This window comes from Dipodomys spectabilis, unplaced genomic scaffold, assembly GCF_019054845.1.
Source record: "Dipodomys spectabilis isolate Male_0828 unplaced genomic scaffold, ASM1905484v1 ptg000054l, whole genome shotgun sequence".
In the NCBI taxonomy this organism is placed as follows: Eukaryota; Metazoa; Chordata; class Mammalia; order Rodentia; family Heteromyidae; genus Dipodomys; species Dipodomys spectabilis.
The window spans coordinates 24,448,856-24,474,080 of NW_024870731.1; the positions used below are offsets into that span (position 1 = coordinate 24,448,856).

At 42.2% G+C, this 25,225-nt stretch overlaps 1 protein-coding gene across 10 annotated transcripts in view; it reads right to left on the reverse strand.

Annotated features, from left to right (window-relative positions):
• Positions 1–25,225, reverse strand: part of Cadps (calcium dependent secretion activator) — a 445,968-nt gene that overhangs the window by 231,505 nt on the left and 189,238 nt on the right. For all 10 annotated transcript variants that reach the window (XM_042679880.1, XM_042679874.1, XM_042679881.1 and 7 more), the window contains exons 4-5: positions 17,167–17,247; positions 1,951–2,184 (exon numbers count right to left, since the gene is read on the reverse strand). In XM_042679880.1, the coding sequence (XP_042535814.1) occupies positions 1,951–2,184; positions 17,167–17,247 (315 nt within the window). The remainder of the gene's footprint in view (positions 1–1,950; positions 2,185–17,166; positions 17,248–25,225) is intronic.

Genomic DNA, 25,225 nt, shown 5'->3' on the forward strand with positions numbered 1-25,225 from the left:
ATCTTATTAAAATACATACAGAGGGCTATGCCCCACAGAAAATTCCTTTCATTTTCTGATACCTCTATTGAGGCATATTTTATTTATCACATAATTAACCCAATTCAAGTGTACAATCCAGTGATTGTTTTGTAGATTTACCAAGTTGTATAACAAACATCATGTATTCGCTTAAGGACTTTTTGCTTTTCCCAATAAAAGTTTGTATGGTCATTTCTATTCACTAGCTCAGTCAACACTAATATAAATTCTGTTTTTGTAGATATTCCTTCTGAACATATCATATCAATGGGGTCATACTGTATGAGGTCTCCTGTGTCTGTTTTTTTTTTTAACTGGGGGGAGGGCAGTACCAGGTTTTGAACTCAGGACCTGGGTGCTGTTTTTAGTTGTTTTTAGTCAGTTGTGGGGCTTGAACTCTGGGCTTGGGCTCTATCCCTCAGCTCTTCAGCTCAAGGTGAGCACTCTACTGCTTGAGCCACAGTACCATTTCCTGTTTTCTAGTGGTTTATTGGACTTTCCTGCCTGGGCTGGCTTTGAACCGTGATCCTCAGATCTCAGCCTCCTGAGTAGCTAGGATTATAAGTGTGAGCCACCAGCACCCGGCTTTGTTTTTAGTTTTATCTCTCAAGGCTGGTAATCTGCCACTTGAGCCACAGCTCACTTCTGTCTCTTTGCTGGTTAGGAGGAGATCAAAGAGTCTCACAGACTTTTCTGTCTGGGCTATCTTTAAACTGTGGTCTTCAGATATCAGCTTCCTGACTAGCCAGGATTACAGTCATGAGCCACTGGCACCCAGCATGTCTGGCTTCTTGCACTAAGAATAATTCCACGCTAGAGTGTGTAACAGCAGGTTCTTCCCTTGCTTGCTAGATTGTATTCAGTTGTGCTGATATAGCACAATTTGTTTTATTGATGTGCCAGTTGATGGGCATTTAAATTTTCACTATTTTTGACTACTATGAGTAATGCCACTATAAATAATTGCAATGGATCAGTGGCAACATTCAACCTTCATTTCTATTGGGGAGTATCTAAAGAGTGGAATTATAGTTGACATAGTAGTTTTTATGTTTGAGCAAATGCTAGTTTCATTTCCAAAGTATTCAATGTCAAGTTTCCATTCCCCAAACATCCTAGTTCAAGGTGTAGACATGTCTAGGAACCTACCTACTAAATCAGCTTCCAGAGGTAATCGGATATAGGTGATTGAGAAACAAACATGGAGAGAAATGACAGAAGAATACATTGATATGCTGAATATTCTGCTGTCATTCTGACCTGAATGGGTTCTTAACTTCAAAGGGCTGAAATACACTTAAAGTCTCTCCCACAGCAAGGGACTTTCTACTATGTAGCCCAGGAACATAAATGGGAAAGAAAATGTACAACTCACCATGAAATGATGCTGGATTGACTTCCTTCTAAGTATAACATAGGCTGCCAAAAATTTAAGCCTTCTAAATTACATAAGGTTCTTTACAAAATCTTTGAGCTGCTTCAAGACAGAGAAGGTAACACACAATTACCTTTAGAAGCTGGCTCTTAAGATTGCATTCCTTTAAGAAAAACAAAGGCTCTTGTTGAGGAGACCCACTTTACTGATGACTGACCTATATGCTTAGCAAGCTGGTATTTTAGTAATTGCCCCCCCCCTGGGGTACAGGGGAAATAAGGTGATTTGTGGTGCATCTAATCACAAAGGTCCAGCTTGCTGGGGTAGAAAACTCTCCGGGCATTGTTGCCTCCTTCTTTGTTTTTCCTCTACAATGCTCAATAGGAAATGTACTCATTACCTTGCTCATGTAACCGTAACCCCTCTGTACAGTATTTTTACAATAAGAAACGTACACAAAAATGAAATACACACACACACACACACACACACACACACACACACACACACACACACACACACACGAAAACTCTCCAGGTTGCAGGGCTTTTTACCTCTAAGGAGAAGGACAGCACGACGTCTGACTTGGAGAGCTGATTCTCACTCTCCTCACCCATGTCGATGATGGATGCGTTGTGGCTGCGTTTAAGTTTCTGCAGCTTGAACTCTCCTCCCTTAGACACCGGCATGCTCTCTAAGTTGGCCATGAGGAGGTTAACAGAGGACTTCAGTTCCTCAATGTACATGTTTTCCATTTCTTTGGATACAAACTTTGGAAATTTGCGTTCCTTGAAAAGGCAAAAAAAAAAAAAAAAAGGTACAAACTCAGAAATAAATAGAGACCTCATTTTTATGGAAGGTTTGCATATCACAGCTCAGAGTTATGATGACAGTTACCACTAATGAAATTTACACAGATAGCATGCTGGAAAAATGTTCAGCTTTCTCTTGTGGACAGATGCTTTCTAGTTATTTACAACCTCTAATAGGTAGGAAACACACACATAAATGTATTGTAAGAAAGAGTCAAATGTTTTATTATGGTTTTTCCCCTTCATTTGCTCTAGCAGATTTGATTTGTGGAAAGAAAAAGAATGGGGTGATATTTTTTCAGATCTGGTTTCAGTTCAAACCATTTTTCTTCTTTCCTTCCTTCCTTCCTTCTTTCCTTCCTTCCCTCCCTCCCTTCTTTCTCTCTTTCTTTCTTTCTTTCTTTTTTTCTTTCTGCAAAATGCCATCAAGTTGTTTTTAAGTTATGGAAACAGAAAGACATCCTATTTCTAGATATCTATAGAGATATTCCTCACATGAATAATTCAAGAGGAGCTCATTTGAGATGTTTCAAACATAGCCGATGGCTATTTCTAAGAAGAATATTTACCGTTTTTTTGCAAGAAAAAATAGAAAAAATTAACGAAGTGATAAAAATGTGACTGAAATGCTTTTAAAGAACTTTTCATTAACCGCTGTCTGAAATTTAGGTTTTCAAAATTATCTTTTAAAAATTTGTTAGAAAAGATAGAACAATTTCGTATCCAAACCAACCTCTGCTCTATAAAACTCTGCATATATGCAGGTGATATGCTCTAGTCATGTGATTTGCTCACAATTCTGTTGTCAGAGTGTCTTGAATAAACTTTGGCTTGATCACCTAATCCAGGAATCAAACTCCACTCTTCTTTAACTGCTGGAGTGCAGAGAAAGCCAAACCTGATTTACTTATTTATTTTGCAAGTGATAGACAAATACAGCTCAAATGGACTCAAATAACAAAAGGAATCGATTGCATTGATTGGCATGAAATGCCATAGAGTAGATTCAGCTTCAACAAAGCTGGAACTTAGTTTTTCTTTAAGTTTGTGGATTAAGTGTGTACACAATGGGGGATAGGGTCTACTGGTTAACTACGGGTTTATTTGAGGATGTGCAGGACAAGAGTTAAGTCACATAAAGATGAACAAAGAGGAAAAGATGGAAAGGATAGGATAGAGAGAAGAAAAGATCAGAAGTTCAGTAGAGCTAGAAAAAAAAACAAAAAGATAATTAAGAATGAAAGAAAAAGAGAAAGAAGACAAGAAAAGAAAAGAAAACACACATTCACGTATTGAAAAACAGAAACCCTGAGAATGGCTCCAGGCTCGGTGCTGTGAGTTTTTTTTTTCACAAAATAGCCCCAGGGAAAAGCTACTGTTCGTTGAAAAGCCTCAACTCTACCCAGAACCTAGCCTCATCACTGCATCCCCCTCTTTTGTGATTCTCAAAGCAGATCACCCTCCCAGTAAACTAACCTGGGAGGGGGATCTCAAAATCTTGGGTAAAGCAGAGCATTTTTCTGCCTGTTCCAACAAACTGACTTAAGAAACCAATCAAGCCACAGGACCTCAAGCTGACCAGAGACTCCAACCAGACTCTGGTTACAGACAAAAGGGAGATACAGGACTCTTCCCACCCCTCCCAAAAAAAAAAAAAAAATCAAAGAACTTTTTTTTTCTTCTTCTTTTCTTTTTTTCTTTTTCTTGTTTTGTTTTTTTTCGTTTTTTATTACCTTATATATATATAAAAAATTTTTATTTGCTTTTCTAAAACTTTTATTAATCTTTAATTTTTGCCTCTTCTGAAAAAATAATTGTTTTCCATTAACTTTTTTTTTTTCTCCTCTTATAATTTCTATTTTAGTTTTTCTTTAAAAGCTTGGTTTTGTTTCTCTGTATTGGGTCTATGCTCAGTCTGGCTCCTCTTTATGTCACAAAAATATTGCTTAAGGTCTAGAACTTATTGATATAACATGCACTGTCTATAGGAAGAATATTTCCTCTTGCCATATCCATGAAAGATGGACAGCCATTTATCCCAGGAGTCTGAGCATGCTCTTATGTGCATGCTCTGAACCGGTTTCTGTGGGCATTAATCTTCTGTGCTAATCACTCAGGTACAAGTGATATTGTCTATCTCTATGGCTGCAGTAGACCTCTATCTAGATCACAAAGAACATGAATTAGTTTGTCCAATTTTGTGAGACACAGAATAGATATGTAGTTACAGGGGCACTTGGCTTAGAGTCAACAGACTAACTTTATTAACTAGCCATATTAATCAGTGTCACTTTATGAAGCAATTGGACATGAAGAATGAAATTGGTTGGTGGAGCTAAAAGATCATATAGATGACTACCCAGACTGAGGATTGCCTGGTATATTGCTGAATCTGACAGTTAGATAAGAGAGTTGACAAAAGAGGAGAGAAAAAGAGGTCAAGGTTCAGAGAAGAAGAGAGAGGGAGGGAGGGAAGGTGGGACAGCAGACAAGAGAGACAAGGCAGTCTAGAGTTTTGGTGTTTTCTTTTGTTTTGTTTTTCTGGGCCTGGGGCTTGAACTCTAGGCCTGGGTGCTATTCCTCAGCTCTTCAGCTCAGGGCTAGCGCTCTACCACAGAGCCACAGCGCCACTTTTGGTTTTCTGAGTGGTTTATTGGAGATAAGAGTCTCATGGAGTTTCTTGCCCAGGCTGGCTTTGAACGCAATCCTCAGATTTCAGCCTCCTAAGTGGCTAGGATTACAAGTGTGAGCCACCAATGCCCTGACCTTCTTTTGCTCAAGGCCAGTGAACCACAATGAGCCACCACATGAGTCACAATGTCACAATACCACTTCTGGCCTCTTCTGAGTGGTTTGTTGGTGATGCAAGCCTCATAGGCTTTCCTACTTGGGCTGATTTTGAACTCTGATCCTCAGACCTCAGCCTCCTAAGTAGCTAAGATTACAGGCATGAGCCACCAGTGCCTGGCATTTTAACTGCTTTTAGGTGTCTAGTTATTCTTCTTGCAGGTCAGTCCCTCAGGTATCATTTTCTTTTCAAGAATTCCTCCTCCCACCCAACCACTAGCCAGCCAGAAAGGATACTTCTTCCTTGCAGAACTTTCACTGAAATACACATTGCCATCCCACTGTACACAGCTTGCTGGTGACTTTGTGTGGTGCTAGTCTTCTGCCTAGCTGGATCCTCCTATGTATTGTTTTCTTCCCTTTCCCCCTTCCTCCCTGGGTCACCCCCAGTCTCCTTGTCGACTTCCACATTTCAGCTGGAAAACTTCACTTCTCGACCGTGGGTCACCCAATTGTCATACCAGCTCACCTTCTGAGTAGGACTTTCTAACGATGGGCTGAATGTCTGTGCTTCTATCAGATTCATCTGTTGACATCTAGTTTTGTGTGTGATATTTAGGAGGCCTTGGGAGGCAATTGAGATATAAGGACCTAGCCCTTATCAATGGGATTCGTGTGAGAGAATTCATTTGCTTTTCTCCACCATGTGAGGACACAGTGAAAAGATGGCTGTCAATGAACCAAGAATTGGGCACCCTGACTGAATCTGCGGATGCCTTGATTTTGACCATTCCAGACCCCAGGGCCATCAGTAGCCAATCTCTTGTTGTTTAGAATATCTATAATATTCTATTAACAACAGCCTGAATAGTTTAAGATACTTGTAAACTGAGGCATTTGTGTACTTTGTCTGTTTAATGCCTGTCTTTCCTGCTGGGGCATGAATCAGGACCTTACCTATCTTGTGGTTCCTGATGAATCTAGCATAATATTTAGCAAGGAGTAAGCATTTGATACACCCGGGTTGAGTAAATGGATCAATGGATTGCCAAAATGTAAATATTAAATATCCTATGTAGCTAAATGCAGCTGTGAGGAGGAGGTAGAAAGGGATGATAAATTAAGTTCTGGAAGAACATGGAGATGTTGCTTTTATAATTGGCTCTGCAATCCATTCAGTAACCACAGAGTTCTGGCTCTTTCTGGAGCCTATGCGTACAATTACTTCCTGCTTTAAGGTTGGGCTCAGCCCACAATGTGGTATATTCTAAACACACTGTGGGTGAATGTGAAAGGCAGGATGGGTGCTTCTGAAAGAGATGATGCATTTATGGCCTTTCTAGCAGCTCATGGTGATAATGCAATGTAAGAGATTCCCTACAGTCCTATTCTTTAAAACTTCTTAATTTCTATTAAGGGTCACCCTTAAAATTCTGGAATACCAGGCTGTGTGGTGGTACATGCCTCTAATCCCAGCCATTCAACAGGTAAGAGGACTGGGAGTTTGAGGTAAAGTTAGTGAGACCATATCTCAAAAACAAAATGCAAAGAAAAGGGCTCGGAGCGAGGTACTTGCTTGGGATATTCCATGCCATGGGTTCAAGTCTCACTGACACTGCCTGGTACAGGCAGGTAGCTCTAGGGGTACCTTAGAGAGAAGATGGATGTAAAGCATGTGTTCTCTCATTTGTGGAAGTTAGAATTAAATTATAATAAATAAGCAAGAACTTTGGGGTAGTATCGAAGTATATCTCAGCATATTAACTGAAATATGGGAGATTCGGGGGGAGAACTCAAATGGTGTAATTCATTAGAAAGGCTAAGTTACAGTCCAACAAAATAAACACCAGGAAACAGGTACTTGAAAGATGGGACTGGGGTCAAGGAGTGAGGGCTAGACAAATGAAGAGAGTTGGGGTGGAGAATGCAATCATCAAATTCAATGCATATCCTAAGAAACAAAGACAATTGAGAGGAGTGGAGGTGGGAAGGATGGGGGGTGAGAATGAGGAAACGAGTAACACTGATCAAGATGTTTATGTTCATGAACTGCTTTGTTAACAGCAACACCTTCATACAACTACTTAAAGATAATCTTTTTCTGGGGGGGTGGCGTTCAGTCGTGGGGCTTGAACTCTGGGCCTGGGCGCTGTCCCTCAGCTCTTAAGCTCAAGGTGAGCACTTTACCACTTGAGCCACAGCACCACTTCTGATTTTCTGGTGGTTTACTGGAGGTAAGAGTCTCATGGACTTTCCTGCCTGGGCTGGCTTTGAACCGTGATCCTCAGATCTCAGCCTCCTGAGTAGCTAGGATTACAGGCATGAGCCACCGGTGCTGGCCTTAAATATAATTTCTTTAAAAGCCTTAGAGAAACAAAGCAAGCTATCCCACCCCTACCTTGGGCTGATAGATTGTAGGATAGGTCTCTAATGAAATATCAAGGTTGTTGTGATGGAAGTACATAAGATATATGAATTCTTCTTGAAAGAATTGGGGTATCTCCTAGGAAAAGATAATGTTTGGACTGAGGGTTTGATAGCCAGGTTGAATTGTCTGGAAGGGACAGGAGCTACTATATTTTTCCTTCCCACAAAAATATAGATGACCATGAATCCAATATTATATAACTGCACATACTATGTTTTCCCTATCTCTAGCCAGGTGTAGATAGCTCACCACTATACATCCTAGCTACTTGGGAGACTGAGATCTGAAGATTGCAGCTCAAAGCCAGCCTGGATAGGAAAGTCTGTGAGATTATCTTCAATTACACACACACACACACACACACACACACACACACACACACACACACACACACACACACACACACACAATCAACCAAGGGTCAGTGCCCAGGCTCTGAGTTCAAGTCTCAGTACCAGCACACATAAAATAATAGTTCCCCAACAACTCTGGACCAAGGCCCGTCTGGACAGTGAAAAGAAAAAGAAGTGGATTAACTCCAGCCACATTGAAGGCTTTCAACCAGCACAGGCAACATGGCAAGTGCTCGAGGTCCAGGGCACTGACCCATCTCTTTCACCTCCCATATTGGAGCCCACACCTTAGAGGACTACAGGGTATTTGGGGGGAAGTAGGTTAAGTGGTATCTTTAATTTTTACTGCTAGTTGCTAGCTTTGCAGTTGCCAGGGGGATAGAGAGTGAGAGAAAGTAGTATTTATAAAGTGTGGTTTTTCTTCCTTGCCAGCCAGCAGACCCTTTCATCACACTCTTCCTAGGGATTCACTTGAGGCCTTTTAACTCCACAGTCTTGATGTTTTGGAAGAAGACTCAGCAATTATAGACAACATCATTTTGGTATAGAGTTAGCGCCCACTAAGCTCTATGCAGCAACACTGGAAAAATTCACAGAGTGAGCTCTCCTCCCAGAACTTGGACAGTTCCTAAGGACATCATAAAAAAGAAATTCATAAAACTGAAGCCTGCAAGGGGAAAACAAAACCTTTCTCCCCCCACCTCCCTTGCTCCGAGTGCTTAAGCCTCAAGAAGTAATAGCATTCTGTCAATCTAGGCTGAGGTTCTTGAGAGGAATTTTCAGTGACAGACCCATTAGGAACACATTTCAAAGCAGCAGTGTGACAAAATAAGGAAAATGTCATTGTTCATCTCTGTTGCTACTTTCCTAGGCATGAAAACAAGTTAGCTTTGGCAAAAGAATGATTTGTTCATATTGCTTTATGAAGGACATAGCAGACAGGCAGGTCAGAGTCCTTCAAAGAAAAACCATTTTCATTTGGACCTGATAACATTGCCAGTTATTTTTGTTTGAAACTGATTAACATTCCTGGATATAAGAATTGGCTACACTGGGGAATCTTTAGGACCCCTTTAAAAATAGTATTTGGAAATTCTACAAAGTCTTTCAGTGATATTGGCCTTTTTTATTTTCTTTTACCTTTTTAATTTTCTTTCTTTCTTTCTTTCTTTCTTTCTTTCTTTCTTTCTTTCTTTCTTTCTTTCTTTCTTCTCTCTCTCTCTCTCTCTCTCTCTCTCTCTCTCTCTCTCTCTCTTTCTCCCTCTCTCCCTCTCTCTCTTTCTCTCTCTTTCAGAGAGGATGATGGGCATATGTAGAAGGCAACTTGAGTATCCTCAGAGAGAATTGCATACTCAAAGGCTCAAATGACATAGACGAATATACCATCAGGAAGGCTAAAATAGAAGGACATTTTCTAGATAGTCTTATAGCTATTTCTCTGAATCCCTCCAATGCTTCCTGGGCTGCTGACTTGTGCTGGTCACTGGGGATGGAAGAGTCAGTGAAGGGTGCTGGGAAGGCATGCCACAAAGCCATCAACTGTCTAATCATGACAGATCTGACAAAATGCCTTTGTGGTGTGATGAAGGCAGCCACAGAGGCATGCCCACACCATACAGGAACATTAGTTGGTGCATGTGGAACTAAGGAACATTATTTGGTGCATGTCAATCAGACAGACTTGATTCGGAATCCTAGGCCTACACTTACTAGCTTTGTGATGTCAGACAGATAGCTTCACCCACCAAAGTTTGTTGTTCACATTTGAACTGGGAAAAAACAAACTTCACAGACTTGCTGTAAAGAGGAAAAGCCAATGACAAACATGAATATTATTTTGTTCTCAGTTTCTCTCTCCATACACATAATACATGCGCCTGTCAGGTACTATGCTACTAATATCCCCACCAGAAATACTACTGATAATGATGTAACGTTAGTAGAAAGAATGAAACTAGCTGTCCGGTACTGTTACGTAGTTCCACCAAACTAAGTACTTCACCTGCTTTATGTCTTTTAATCCAACAACCCATCGAAACAAATTTTCCCCACCCCCACCCTATTTTCTAAAGAAAATGAGGCAGAAAAGTTGTACCAATAATGAGAAGAGTCTGAACCCTCCCACCAACAATGCAGAAGGGTTCCCTTCTGTCCACATCCCCTCCAGCATCTGTTGTTAGAGTTTTTGATTATAGCCGTTCTAACTGGGGTGAGGTGGTATCTCAGTATTGTTTTGATTTGCATCTTTTATGGCTAGAGGAGTTGAGCATTTCTTCATGTGTCTATTCTGAGACAAGCAGAAATGGTCAGACAAGTTGATGTTAGGTGAAATGAACCCCAAGATAAGGACTCAAATGGTATTTCTTGCTATTGTTTCTAACACATTTATAAGATGATTTCTTTGTTGCTTTGTATGTCCCTCCCCCATGGTATAACCCCTGTTTTCATGTATTTGATGTTGGTATAATTTGGGGAGGGGAAGGGAAAAACAAATTGTTTAAATAGGGATACAGGTGGACCCACTGTAACAATGAGATGTACAAGACGTTATGTCAAAAAACGAACTTTACAACTTTGGCAGTGGGGGTAGGGGGGAATAGGAAGGGATGGTAAGGGGAAACAAAGGAGGAGACAACAATGCTTGATAAGAAATGTACTCATTACCTTGCTCCTGTAATTGTAACCCTTCTGTACCGTATTTTCACAATAAAAAAAACTTTTTTTGTTTTTTTTGGGTCTGGTTGTGGAACCTGAACTCTGGGCCTGGGCACTATCCCTCAGCTCTTCAGCTCAAGGCTAGCGCTCTACCACTTGAGCCACAGCGCCACTCCAGGCTTTTTTCTTTTTGCTTATGTGGTGCTGAGGAATCGATCCCAGGGCCTCATGCATGCAAGGCAAGAGCTCTACCACTGAGCCACCTTCCCAGCTCCATTATTATTATTATTTTTTAAAAAGAGTATGAACTCAAGACTTGCTCCATAGCCCATGTGAACTGTACTATGACAGGGTAGAATTATTTTGTCTCAAATGGCAGTAGAACTTAGATGACATTGCAGTACCTCTCCTCCCTCCCTCCCTCCCTCTCCCTCCCTCCCCCCCCCCCCTCTCTGTTGGTCGTGGGGCTTGAACTTGGCCTGGGCGCTGTCCCTCAGCTCTTCAGCTCAAGGCAAGCATTCTACCACTTAAGCCACAGCACCACTTCTGGTTTTCTGGTGGCTTATTGGAGATAAGAAGCTCATGGACTTTCCTGCCGGGCTGGCTTTGGACCGTTATCTTCAGATCTCAGCCTCCTGAGTATCTAGGATTACAGGTATGAGCCACCATTGCCTGGCATATCTTTTCATTTTTGTAGCACTACTCTGCCAAGGGTGACAGCTAAGAGTAGACTAAAGTAGAAAAAGTGATGAGAAGGAGTTGGCACATCAAATGAGAGAAATGTAGCCATTTGCCAGTCAGCCTCATGGTGTCAGAAGGCATGTGGGACTCAAGTGTAGCTTTCAGGTTTACCTGCTTTATCCACTTGCTCTTATGTCTTGAGCTTCTATGAACTGTTCGGATTTCTCTTCCCTTGGATTCCTGCCATTTGAGTGGGCTTCAAAACACCTCCCTAGCACTTACTTTCTTGCTTGAACTCACATTTTCCTAAGTTCTTTGCTATGTGATAGGGACCAGAGGCAGACAGATGCTCCCTACATGCACTTATGTAGGTAACAAATTGAAGTAAACTACTGTATGCTTAGTCTCTTCATGACACAGGGTGAAAAACATCAGTTTGCAAAGTAGAGGACAGTACCATTCTGTACTGGCTTAGAATTCCATTTTACTCTGATCAAGGACAATATATGGGACAGGGAAGTATTTGGATGTTATTTCTCATAGGTGCTTGTAAGCAGAGTCTAAGACAGTATTTTGCTTTGTATATAATAGGAATCAAAGTGGCAATTCCACATTTAAATGATTGCTTTAAAACAAAACAAAGATATTTCAAGCCATTGAGACCACAAAAGCTGTATTATTTGTATTATATAATTAGCTCAAGACTTTTGGAATTTTGCCCCAAAATATGACCAAAAGAACTGGCAAATATCCCCATAGCACTAATGCCACAATCTGCCAGTTTTAAGCTCCAATGTCAACTTCTGATCACACAATTTAAATAACTTATAGTTAATTCCTGGGTGGAATTTGGGGACACTTTAATATCAACATGAGAGGATTCAGAAACTGTTTGAACAGGGATTAAGAAGTCTTTTCTACCAGATTAAAAAAAATGAATTCAGATCTCTTCCTGAAACTTTTAAGGCAATGTGACTGATGTTCACAGAAAGGCCACGTCTGTCTGATATTCCTGGGCTGCCGTCTGTCTGATGATTTGGGGGTTGTTGGTGTGACTGAATTAACAGCTCACAGTATAGAGTGGTAGAAGAAGAAAAGATGACTTACACTTGTCTTCCTTCTCTTTCAGGATAAGAGTACAACCATATGCTGTCTCATAGAAGCATTTGATGATAAGAAGGATACTGTTAGAATCATCAGGGAGTTGAAAACCTTTCTTCTAGATTCCAAAGATAGTACAGTAGAAAGCATTCTGAATTACAGAAACCATGCCTGACATGGCTACTTCATTTTTTTTCTTCTACATAAATGGAAGGGAAACTATAGAAAATGTTAATGGAAGAAAGAATGCTATTCTCTGGAGAGGCATCCATCAGGGAGAAAGAGGAGACTGGCAAGCAGTCCTGTCCTGGAATTATTTCTTGCATCTCAGCTGATTAATCACAAGAAATGGCATGAATCTCGGCAGGAGAGAACCAGCTTTCTCCTTAGTAGCTAAGTGAATTCAGTTACATCACTTAAACACTTAGATTTGTCTAAACTGGGGAGAATTATTATAATTCCACAGATTGTCTATCACAGGTCTAAATAAAAGTTGACGTGAAATTGCTTTGCCAGTGCCTGTCACATTTGATAACAGATTGATTATGAGGCAGTCCAGGATAGAGCAAGGTGAAAGCCTGAGTCAAGGGCATATTGAAGCCTCAGACTGGAAGCAATGAAGAACATGAAGGCCTGTATTTAGAAAGTATCTTGAAATGGTTGTGGGAATATCAGTTAAAAATACATTTTTTGATCATTGAATGACCTTGGCCAAGCCTTTAAGGTCTTTGCTGTAGGTTTTTTTATCCAGGAAATGGACAATGATAACACCTTTCTCATAGGTTATTGGAAAGTTGTATAGTTTATTAAATGTAAAATATAGAGAAAAACAGCTACCCTATAGTAAGTGCTACCTAAATGATCATTTGTAGGTACATCAATTGATAATGATACCCTATCTATGGTGCTCCCTTTTAGGTACCACTCTAAGTGATATACCTCCAGCATCCACACGCCCAATAAGAATCTCACCATTTTCTGCACAGTGGATTGGTTCATTCAACCAGGTATGGCCCTTCAATCAAGTTAGGCCAATCAAAGGGTCAGTTTGTGGAACTGTGAATTTGACATGGGTAATGAGAAACAGGAAAAGATGGAAAAAGATGTGGAGGTGACTGACTGAATGATTTCTTATTTATTTACACCAGACACATACAAAGATATGGGACAGCCATTCTTCCCACCTGAGAAGCAGGGAGAGTTGGCTTGCTAAGAAAGAAGGGATAATGACCCACAGAGACACAGGGATAGAAAGTGGTCCCCTCTCATGCCCCCTGGTTTCATTCTTTCCTGGGTTCTGGTAGTACTTCATCCATGGACTCCTTGATCCCAAGAGCCATCTCTTTTACGAAAGCTCCCTCAAGTTGGTGTCTCTCACTTGCAATCTTTTAAGTCAGAGAACAAAGTGGATTATGCATGCTGAATGACATCTGCATCCAGGAATTTCTGGTTATAACATGCACAGGAGCTGATATTCAGCCATATGGGTTGATTTGCACATCCTCACTAACATTCACTGTGATGCTGGACATAGAAAAAAATGAGAGCATGCTAGAAGAAAAGAAGCAAGAGGTTCTTTGTTTTGGTCTCTCTCTATGAGTTAGTGAATATATAAGAACTTTGGAATTTTATTTAATTTTTAATACATGAATTGTTTTTTCATTTTTTTCCCCTGATTATTAGCCTGGCTGCTTTAGGTGAAGAGAAAAGTAGAATGTAACTACAGTGAACAAAAAGTAGTCACACAGAGAGAACTGAACAGTAACTAGAAACAGGTATGTGAATATGGTGATGCCCTTGGCATGGCAGTGGAGGCCCTGACTCTGTTTCTCTCTATGCATCAGCTTTTTTTCCTCCCCAGATGAAACAATCAAACATGGTTTCAGGCATCTTCTTACTACTGAAAGACAGAGTCTTGTAGACCTGCTGTCTACAAGCCCTAGGGAGGGGATTCATTGGTCTTGTTAGCATCAAACACGCTATTTATAACTCAGTCACTCATGACCAGAAACTACAAGTTGGCTCCCTTTGGGTGAAGAGTTCACTTTAGGGCCAACTAGTAGTAACATGGAGGCCCCAGGCTTGGAAGAAAGTGAATTTCATGAGAACAAGAGACAGTAGTGGAAAGACTGTCTCATGGAAATGTTCTATACCCTATGCGATTGGAGATCCTGCCTTTACTCTGAAATTATTTCTCATTCTTTGCAAATATTAACCAAGACTTGTCTGAATGTCTACTTTATTATCCAAGAAAGTTTAATTCCGTGTGGTTAACAATATTATCTTTAGCATCAGAACATTTCGGGTGTGTACCAGGAAAGAGAATTCTTTGAACTGTTCAGAGATGAGCATTTTGGCTCACTATGCACCAATTACTTATCTATATAACTTGAAAAAAATTAGAAATTAGGCTAAATAACATTACTTATTTAAATGATTGTATTAAGCCTCAAGGAAAACAAAATAATTAAAAGAAAGATGCCATGAACTTGTTTTTGAAGTGCATATATACATTTATTTAAATGGGTTGACTCCTTATTTGTTGGGATGTACTAGTTGCCTACAAATCAGGGGAATAGATCAGACTAACTTTATTTTCTGGATAATCACATAAGAGGAGTAAATCATCTAGACAGTGAATTAAAACAAATTCTAAAAGCCTATTGATATTTATTCCCACGTTAAGGAGGCTTTAAAACACAAGATCCTTCGGGCTGGGAAGGTGGCTCAGTGGTAGAGCGCTTGCCTTGCAAGCATGAGGCCTTGGGTTCGATTCCTCAGCACCACATAAGCAAAAAGAAAAAAGCCGGAAGTGGCGCTGTGGCTCAAGTGGTAGAGCACTAGCCTTGAGCTGAAGAGCTGAGGGACAGCGCCCAGGTCCAGAGTTCAGGCCTCACGACCGGAAAAAAAAAAAAAAAAAACCACAAGATCCTTCATACACGACCTTTGGTCAAATCCATGTCTGTAAGCTGTTCTGTTGTTACTACCAGCTTCACTTGGCTATAAACCAAGATACAAACGTGCGCGCGCGCACACACACACACACACACACACACACACACACACACACACACACACACAACCAAGATGCAAACATTTCAGTAAAACTGCATGACAACAGAGAGAATTTTATGCCTTCTGGAATACCTTTGTTTTCTTATCCATATCCTAGACCAGCATTCTCCATAGGAGAAGGGTCAGCACGAGGCTTTACCGCATGCCTAACATCCCCACCATTTCTGACAACCCTCCTCTCCCGCTTGTACATGTGGCCAGTAGAAACTAGTAATCAGTAGTAGTTATGAAACTTTATGGATTTTTAGCATTACTTACGATTTTTAAACGATTCCATTACATATTACTTATAGTAATTACTGAGTTTGAGGGCAGGGAGTTGCTTAAGGTTTGAATCAAAGGAAAGTCCATCAGCCCCATGCCTGAGTGAAGGGTCCAGGGTAGCATTTTGTTAGTGTCCTTCATGTTTGTTTGCATCTCCCCATTTCTAAAGCAAGGAGGATAAGTGACTGTCCTGAGAGGGCTGTTTGTGGGAATCAGCTGAACCAGTCCATGTAAACCACTTAGCCTGGTGGACATAGTCACGACTTAACTGAGTACTGGCAATAATAGTAGTAACAATACCATGAATGGCAACAGCAACAATAGTAAATACCTAACACCGAGCTATACGTATCACCCACAGGAAAAGATGTTAACTTCAGAAGACTTCTACCCACGGGGAGATGCAGAAAGGTAAACTGATGATCACCTTCCCAATGAACTGCCTTAATAAAGGTCTAGGTGTGTGATCAGCTTTAAGAGAAGGTACTGAGGGCTGAGTGGGTGAGTTTGTTAAGTGGGAGGGAAAAGAAAAGCCCTTCCAAGCTGAGCTGTCAGCAGGAATGAAGACACTGAGCCTGGAAAGGACCTGATGTCTTCAGAAGGCAGCATTCTCTGCGGCTGGGTCAGAGACATCTGATGGGAAAGTTGTGAGTGATGAGGTTAATATGGGAGGGCATAGCCTTTTGAATAAGAGTGTTCAATATCATTCTAAACAGGTTAGGTTCTATTCTAGGGCAAGGCTGCTGAAGGATTCTGAAGCTCTGTTTTAAGATATGTTTTGGAATGACAATTGAGTGTAAGATGCACAATAGCTGGGAGAGATTAGAGCCAGAGATCTCCAGTAGGAGACAACAGAAACCTCTGGGTGCTGGAAATGGGACCTGGATCAGAGCATGAGCAACAGTACAGGAATGCAGCCAAGGGGTCTCCAACCCACAGTGAGGAGCCCTGAGCCAACAAGGCTGAATACGAAGCTGATACAGTGTAGAGCTTGGGGAGGGAGGAAAAGAAGTTGCTGGTGACTAGGAAGTTTCATCTATGGTTTAGATATGTGAGGAGCAGTAATAGGTGTATGGGTAGTAAACATAGGTGGGAGGAAGCAGATAACGAGCCAGAGTTTTTGAACACATTCAACTTGAAATGCCAGAGAAGGTTTTCATATAAATGTCCAGTAGAAGGGCTGGGAAGGTGGCTCAGTGGTAGAGCGCTTGCCTTGCATGCCTGAGGCCCTGGGTTCGCTTCCTCAGCACCACATAAGAAAAAAAGAAAAAAGCCGGAAGTGGTGCAGTGGCTCAAGTGGTAGAGCACTAGCCTTGAGCTGAAGAGCTGAGGGACAGTGCCCAGGACCAGAGTTCAGGCCCCACGACTGGACCCCCCCCCCAAAAAAAAATGTCCAGTATACAGGGGAAATGTAAGCTTGGGACTCAGGGTAGGAGAGAGACCTAAGCTTGGGTATTCCCTGCAGTTAAGCAAATAAAGTGCATGTGTCATTCTGGGAGAGGTTGAGGCTAAGGACCTCATCTCATATATATATCTTTTGAAGACCCTTAGTAATCAATATGCTTCCTGGGTGGGGACTTTGGTCCCTGAGGTATATTCACCAAGTTTCCTTACCCTGGCTATTTGGTCTGCCATTTGGAGACGTCCATCCAGCTCTCGTCTGATCTGGGCTGCCTGCTCATCTGGATTGTCCAGCTGCACAAAGCACAAACATGCACACAGAAAGACTATTAGCTTGGTTCACCAAATGCAATAGACTTATGGCTTATCATTGTATACCTCCACCCTGTGCTCATAGAAATATTCCGCAAAACAAACATGCTTCTAACCAGCACATCCAGTTTTGAGTGAAATTCCTGGTAAGAATTATTTTAGGCAGAGCATATGCGTTGGTGGCTGTTAAGAGAGACAGTTATATGACCTTGTAAAGGAAGCATCCAGAATTTCTCACCGGCTGGGAAGCCATGTTCTTACCACCTACCCCCACATCCTGATTAGCAGAGATTATTTTTTGAGCCACCAAGCCAGCCCAACTAAATGTCAGGAACTAATTCTGTGGGAAGACAAGGTGATCACACAGGGTAGAGTTGAAAAGGAAAAACACAACCAACCCCCCTAATAAATTCCACAGAGGCACTGCGGTCTTCCACCCATCCTCTTAGAACATAAATGGACTAGCAGACAAGGCTAGGGAAGAAGGCAAGGCCTTTAACAACCTTTACTCATTCATTCATTCTATCATTCCTTTACATACTTACTATTTCATTCATCAAAATTTCAAAATATCAAAACAATGGATTAAATAGGAACAAGACAAAATCAGTCTGTGACTTGACAAAGTTTTAATCTAGCAAGAACAAGTATGGCCAGAAGAATGGGGATTAGCATCTATTGATGTCTAGATCAAACACCAAGTAATCTTGGATCTGTTTTCCAGCCTTTTCTAAAGAGTCCCCCAAAATAGAAACTAATGTATGTTTGTAAGGAAAAAAAAGATTTTGGGTTCAGGGAAGTCTGCTCCCTCCTGAAAATTTGTAATACCTATAAGCATACTCAAGATCCTGAGAAATTCTCTACTTAACTCCACCTAACTTTCCTTTTGCACATTTTTTTTTTTGTCGGTTATGGAGCTTCAACTCTGGGACTGGGAGCTATCCCTCAGCAGTTCAGCTTGAGAATAGCACTCTACCATTTAAGCCACTGTGCCACTTCTGGTTTTTCTAGTGGTTTATTGGAGGTGAGAGTTTCACAGCCTTTCCTGCCTGGGCTGGCTTTGAACCATGATCCTCATATCTCAGCCTCCTTCGTAGCTAGGATTATAGTCGTGAGCCATCAGTGCTGGCTCCTTTTACACAATTATTTCACTAAAAACAAACATCACACAGAGTCTAAGTGGGAGGAGCAGCCTGCAGTTTACATAGCTTGTCAAGGTTATGAGCCACTTCAACCAGAGGATTCTCTGCCTCAACTTGGAACTGATGGCCAGCATTATGTTGGCCTTCTTGGTATTTTTCTTCAGAATTTCCATATCTTTATTGAATTCTTGTATATCCTGCACGTTATTCCATACTCATCTGCTTGCTGGAGTTCTGAGTTCAGCCAGCTATTCATTTGTATCTTCCTTAATTTCAATCAGGTGCTTATATATCTCTTCTTTAACATCATTGATCTTTCTTACTATTGGTTTGAGCTGATGGAGCTATCACTCCATTTTCATTCAGTTCCTTCATTGGAATTTGAAGGGGCCATATTACTTGTGTCTTCATTTTAGTAATATTTCTATGTTGATATTTCTGTATCTGAGTGCAAGTTTTGCATTGGAAAACGTAACCTCTCATGACTTTTCAGCTGGAGATTTCCCAACATAGGTTACAGCTGGGTAGTGGTAGGATTGTGGTGGATTTTCTCGATACTAAACTGAGAGGGAATATGGCTCAGTAGTGAAAGATTTGGTCGCTCAGGATGATAGATCCAGTTGTCTGTTCTACTCCACGAGTGGAGGCTGAGAATCTCCTGTGCTCAGTACCATGCCATTCCTTTCCCAGGCTGTGTTTGCTGGCATTCTCTTGGTTCCATACTGCCTGCTAGAGTTACTTGTCCTCCTTAAGTGCCCTGTTTTGATTTTCTGATTGGGCCTGACAGTTAATTAACTCAAAATCCTCACTTTGAACCTTTGTAGACAGGAGTCAATTTGACATAGAGAGCCCCACTTAGGGGCTGAGAACTGTGAACTCCCTGTCAGTTGTTGTGAATTGCTGCCTTCAACTGAGAAGATTGTAGCAGTACAAGTAAGACACATGAACACTGGATATATCCTTATTGTGGCTTTGCCGGTAACTGTGGGGCAAAGTATTCAGCCTCTCCGTGCTTCAGGTTTCCTCATCTGAATATTCAGGATAACCCTACCTATGACTGTCATGTGAATGAACAATGTATACAAAATGCTCAACCCAGAGCTTGGTATGTCGTGAACCATTGGGAAATGGTACCTGGGGTTATCCATGCTGTCATTAGAATGATTTGTGTTGGCTGATGGGCCAAGATGGGGTGGCAAAGGGTCAGTGAAGAGAGTGCTAGGTTCAACAGTGGTCCTTCCTGGTGTGGATGTAGGGGTTTGGGCTGTCTTGATGTGTTATCTGAAGCAGTGAGTTGATACTGACCAGAGGTTCCCCTCTCCAGACAATTTTCCCTGGCTTCTCAGTGTCTCTCACAATCCCCAAGGTCAAGTCCCTTTGGTTGGTTGGACTTTAATTAGTGGGAATGACCAACAGGCAAACCTGGCTGCCCAATAGCTAATGATCTGAAGAGTGGCTAAAAAGGAAATGTAACTGAACTTCCTTAAAATAGACTGGCATGATAAAGAAGGCCAGCCTCGGCCGCTGAGTCTGACAACTCTGCTGTAAAACATCCAAAATTATAAAGAGGAATCAAGTAATTATCATTTCTCATGCTGGAAAGGAAAAGTCAGAGGGTTGAGATTCCATGGAAACAGGGCTCTGTTTACCATGCTGGTCTTTTCCACTGAGGAAAGGAAAGATCAGCAGGAGAACCAAGTGAAGGGCAAACATCACGTGGATAGCAATGCCTTGGCAATGTGCTCATTAGGGTTCAAAATGGACATGAACACGTAGGTTCCATAACTCAGGAGACAAATTAGCTTCCTACTGGCAGAGGTCAACCACAGGAGTACAGATATTCTTCCTTGGCAATCAAGCAAAGCTTATGACTTCTTGGGATTTTCTCCTAAAGGGTTGGAAAAACTGGGTCTAGCATTGTATAAATGCAGACAGGGAGTGGTACATGAGCTCTGGGTTCAAGATTGCCTGAGTCATGGGACTCTCCTTCCACTTTTAGGCCAATAGAGAGAGGAAGAGCAGCCAATTTGGATGCAGACTTGGATCTGGCAGAGTAGAGGCATACCCATTATCTACCCAAGCCCTTAGTGGTGCAGCCTTGTTAAGTGTCTAAACTTTGGTGGGCCTTGCACATTTTGATCACATGTGGTTTTTGAAAAGACAACTTGAATGTTCCTCATTGTGCCTGCAAAGTTAGACGGACCTGGGTCTAAATTTTGGCAACTTATTCAACCAGCAACTGAATTTTTCTAACTCTGTTTCCTGTACAGCTAGGGTACACCGCCTCTCCCCACATATTCTAAAGATTAAATGCAATGATACATGGACCCAAGCACCTATTGTAATTCTGGTACAAATAACAGGCCCTACAGTTGAGCAAAGTTTCTAGGGTTCTCCCTGTGTTAGAGTGGGGATTCACTGGATGTTCACTCTTCTCTTTGCCTTTTGTGATTTAAAAAAGAAGCCATAACAGGGCAGGGGCCTTGACATACAGGAATAGATATTAGGAACCTCTGTTCTTGTGTTTGATTTTCCCTTAGCTGTGGGACCTTGGGCCAAAGTCAGACCCTCTGCCCACAGTCCCTTCATCTGAGAGAAGCTCTTGGGTTTTATGACCTATGATTCCCTGAGAAGCCTAGACTAGTGCTCCTCAAATCTATTCTAGGAAATGTTAGCTCTGCCATTAAAAGAGTCACTGAGAGGATGAGGTCTATAGCAAGACAAAGTCTGGAAATGGCTCTCTCTGTGACTACTTGGGGTTTGGGGTACAAGGCACATGTAAGAAATCCTTCACTAAGGCATTTACACAGGGCCCCACATTCTCAAAACGTATCTGACTATTCCAATACCCCAGGAACACATTTTGGGGTGTACTTTCGTAGACCATTCTCCAGTGAAGAAGGTAGGGTGGGAGGCAGCAAGTTTACTGTTCAAATAGGTCTACTTCTGTCAGGCGCCAGTGGCTCACACCTATAATCCTAGATACTCAGGAGGCTGAGATATGAGGATTGCGGTTCCAAGCCAGCCCGGGCAGGAAAGTCCATGAGACTTGTATTTCCAATAAACCACCAGAAAATCAGAAGTGGCGCTGTGGCTCAAGTGGTAGAGCGCTAGCCTTGAGCTGAAGAGCTGAGAGACAGCGCCCAGGCCCAGAGTTCAAGCCTTATGACCACCCCACCCCCCAAACAAAGGTTTACTTCTTTTAGTAAAGGACCTATCTGGGAATAATCTGCCTGAATTCTAGGGTGAGGAGATCACCTGGGGGCCTGGCCTTCTTAGCCTCAGCCTCCCCTGGTAGGCTGGCCTCAACAATGTGCTCAGGAAGCATCATTGGGTACCGATTTTCCTTAAAGATGCCCGGCTCCTTCTCCGGTACACGCAAGCAACCATGACAAGGAAACAGGTTCAACTCTGACTCTTTCAAAGTCAACCTTATTTCAGCCAGGAGGCACCTTTCCACCAAGCAAAGGAAGATGTGACACAAATATGCAGAACATGGAAACAGAAAGAGGCAGACCATTTGATGTTGACGATTCGAATTGCTCTTCCTTCTAAAACGATCTGTGGGACGCAGCCTCAGAGTAAAAGAGCCAACCTTAGCCTCAGGATGAAAATGAAAACAATCCAGAAATATGGCTGCAAAGAGCCTTGGAGATGATGGAGTAACCTCAGGTACGTTGGGCGGCTGGGCTCGGAAGTCACAGTATGCTCTACTAAGGGCTCTGGGAGGGCTAACCGTTTGCACATGTGTCTGCTGGCACTGTTCCTCATGCTTATGACACACGCTTCCTCATCTGCTCATTGGCTGGTAACCTCTTTTTCTGCATCCTTAGCTCTGCAGCAAACACACATCCCTCCCCTGCAGACACCATGCATTTTCCCTGGTCCTTGCTCCCCTAGCATCTTTCCTTTACTAGCATTCTTCCTAGATGTCACTTCCCACACCCCCATAGGGTTATGTGATGTTCATATACCCGACTGTGAGCTCCACAGGAATAGGTGTCATTTGGCTCACTTCTGCATCCCCAGCACCTTGCACTATGGCCAATACAGACTGTGCGCTGAGTAAATACTTGGCAGATGAACAAAATGACTGGCTGACCATAGGACTGAGTTAATTAACTGTGACCTGAGAAGGAAAGCCACCTACCCATAGCCACACTATCATCAGTGAGCAAGGTAGGAGTGAGGCTTTGGCTTCCAGTGTGTGATGTCTTGCAGCTTAGTGGCTATGTTCCAGAAAGTTCCATTCTCTGCAGAAATAGGTAAAGACTGCATTCATGCTGGTCTCTCAGCAGTTCCATTCCTGACAAAGCATCCTTAATTCTGGGCTTTGAGGGATGGATTTAGGGGTGCCTTTAAGCAGCTGTGGTATGAGCCACCTGCTGAGCTGGATTGACTTCCGTCTGCTCACTTTGTCTCCAGTCTGCTTTGTGGCTGAGACTGCTGTCTGAGAGTGAGACTTTAAGAGCATCTGTGGACAAGGGCAGAGGGGCCTCTCCACAAAGCACTCCTCTCTGCTGGCATGGCCTTCCTTTCTTTCCTAGCCCTGTGAGGTTTTTTTTTTTAATCCTCCTTCTGTGACAAACTGCTCAGGTGACTGCTAGCTGCCCTGGTGCACTTACAGCTGGGACACGGGCAGTTCCTGGCCAGGAGTTGCATGTGCCCAAGATCTAATCTGAAGAACACACAGAGGTTAGGATCACGGCTATATGATGCCGTTCAGGGATTGACTGTCACCTCCAGTTCTTCTCCTCTTATTTCCTGTCTGTCCACTCTTAATGCTGAGGCCATGGGATGTGGTTGGCTGGTGCCTGTCTCTACTGTACAGGTGTGCATCTTTGTCTTTCCACTGTGAAGCTGAGCGACCTCAGAAAACTTATTGGATCTCTCTGAGCCTTAACTTTTGATATCTTTCAACTCTTTTACCTGGGAGTAGAAATAATAGTGACACTCTCATAGTGCTGACCAGAGTGAATGAGAGGGCATGGGTGTGATAAGTAGCCCTGAGTTTGGCCTGCAGTCACATGTCTTTGACTCAGAGCACACATTAGTTCTTGTCATTCCACAGTCTGCATATAATCTTCCTTCTAGAAACAGAGGCAAACAACACTTAGTGTGGCAGATCAGGACTTCCCCTTCAGGTAAGAAACCAAACTGACCAAGGTTAAATAGTTTGTCATTTTAAAGATCATTGGCTCTGCACAGGGGGGTAATCAGAAGAAACTATGAGATCTAACACTACTTCTGCTTTTTATGGTGTGGCCAGGGCATTCAATCTTTCTGAGGATCTAGTCACCTCAGAAATACTGCAATGATGATAATAGCCAATGTCTCTGCACAGTGGAGCTCCACACATTGTGGGTATATATTACTCACTCCTGGAGGAGAATCTGATGAAATTTGCTGCTTACCTCCCATCTCAATCTATATTGAGCCCTCTACTTCAATGTTATTTGTTGGAAAACATGGAGTTAATGTCCCCTTCATATTCAATTACATTTCATTTTTTTAAAAAGAAAATTCACCCAAGGAGGTATAACCTCATTTGCAGGAGATGTAAAATAAGCTCATTCCTGTTACTATTTGCCATGCCTTATTTCCTCTCCAGGAGAAGACCTTGAGTAGGTCAAGGTTTCTATTCTGAAGGATATGCTTCTCCTTGATTGCAAAATGTAGGGTTTAGCTCTCAGCTTTTGCCAGCCAATCAGAACATTGCCTGTATTTAAGTCACCAGTTTTATGTCTTTGCTGGCTTCTGGCAGTGCAGTAAATATAACACAAGAGCTCCAAATACAGCAATTCTCTGAACAAGCAGCAAATAAATACATAAAAATTCCCCAAACACAAAGCCAATTCATTCTGTTACGATCCTGCCGGGCTCAACAGCCATTCCCCGTTCCTACCCCACTTCTGGAATGAATTCCCATCTTCTTCTTTTCCTTTCCCACTTGATACATCATTCAGAGAGTGGTTTCAGATCGTTTTCCAAGAAATCCTTCTTGATTATAGCGTCAAGCTGTCCAATAGGGCATTACAAGCAAGTCCACTATCTGAGCTCTTATGTGTCCTGAGTCTTACATTCCTTTTCCTACCAGAGAGGCTGAAGGGCTTGTGGACAGAGCCCCACACACTGGAAACAGCCAGGCCTGGCCTCAAATTCATGCTCTGAGACACTGGGTAAGACTGAGCTCTCAATACCTGTAGCCTAATTTTGTGGAGCAGAGGTTTCAATCGAGATGGTGCCACAGCTGAGGCGTATTATGAGAAAGTGAGGTTATGGCACTCACAAGGCACTTAGCATAAAGAGGATTCACAATGTGATGGCTCTAATTTATACCATTGTGGCCGGAGAATATGGTTTTAAAACAGCCTAGAGGAGGTAGCTGCTTTCATTTTTATGTTTTGAATGGATCCCCTTAATTATCTTCCTCGCTAGGGTTAGAAGACTGTCCAGTTCACCTGCACTATTCTGAGAATGAAGGAAATGGAAGCCATTCAAAGAAGACAGTGGGCAGCAATTCAAGTCCAGGGGTAGGCAAGAGGTAGGGGTTTTGTGTAGCAAGAATATGTGTGGGATTAGGCCTGGTTTAGCTCTTCATAATTGTGTGGTTACTTCCTAAATCTAACTTAAACCCACTTATTATGATTAATACTGAGCTGAGCTACCACCATCTCCATTACAGACCACTGTCACACAGATCTTTGCTTTGCTTTCCCTCTGATATGTAAGTAGCCCCTGAAAGAAATGAAAGATAATTCCAATGGCCAGGCTGCAGCCAGGCCAACCATATCGGATATCTTGAGCCCAGACACCCA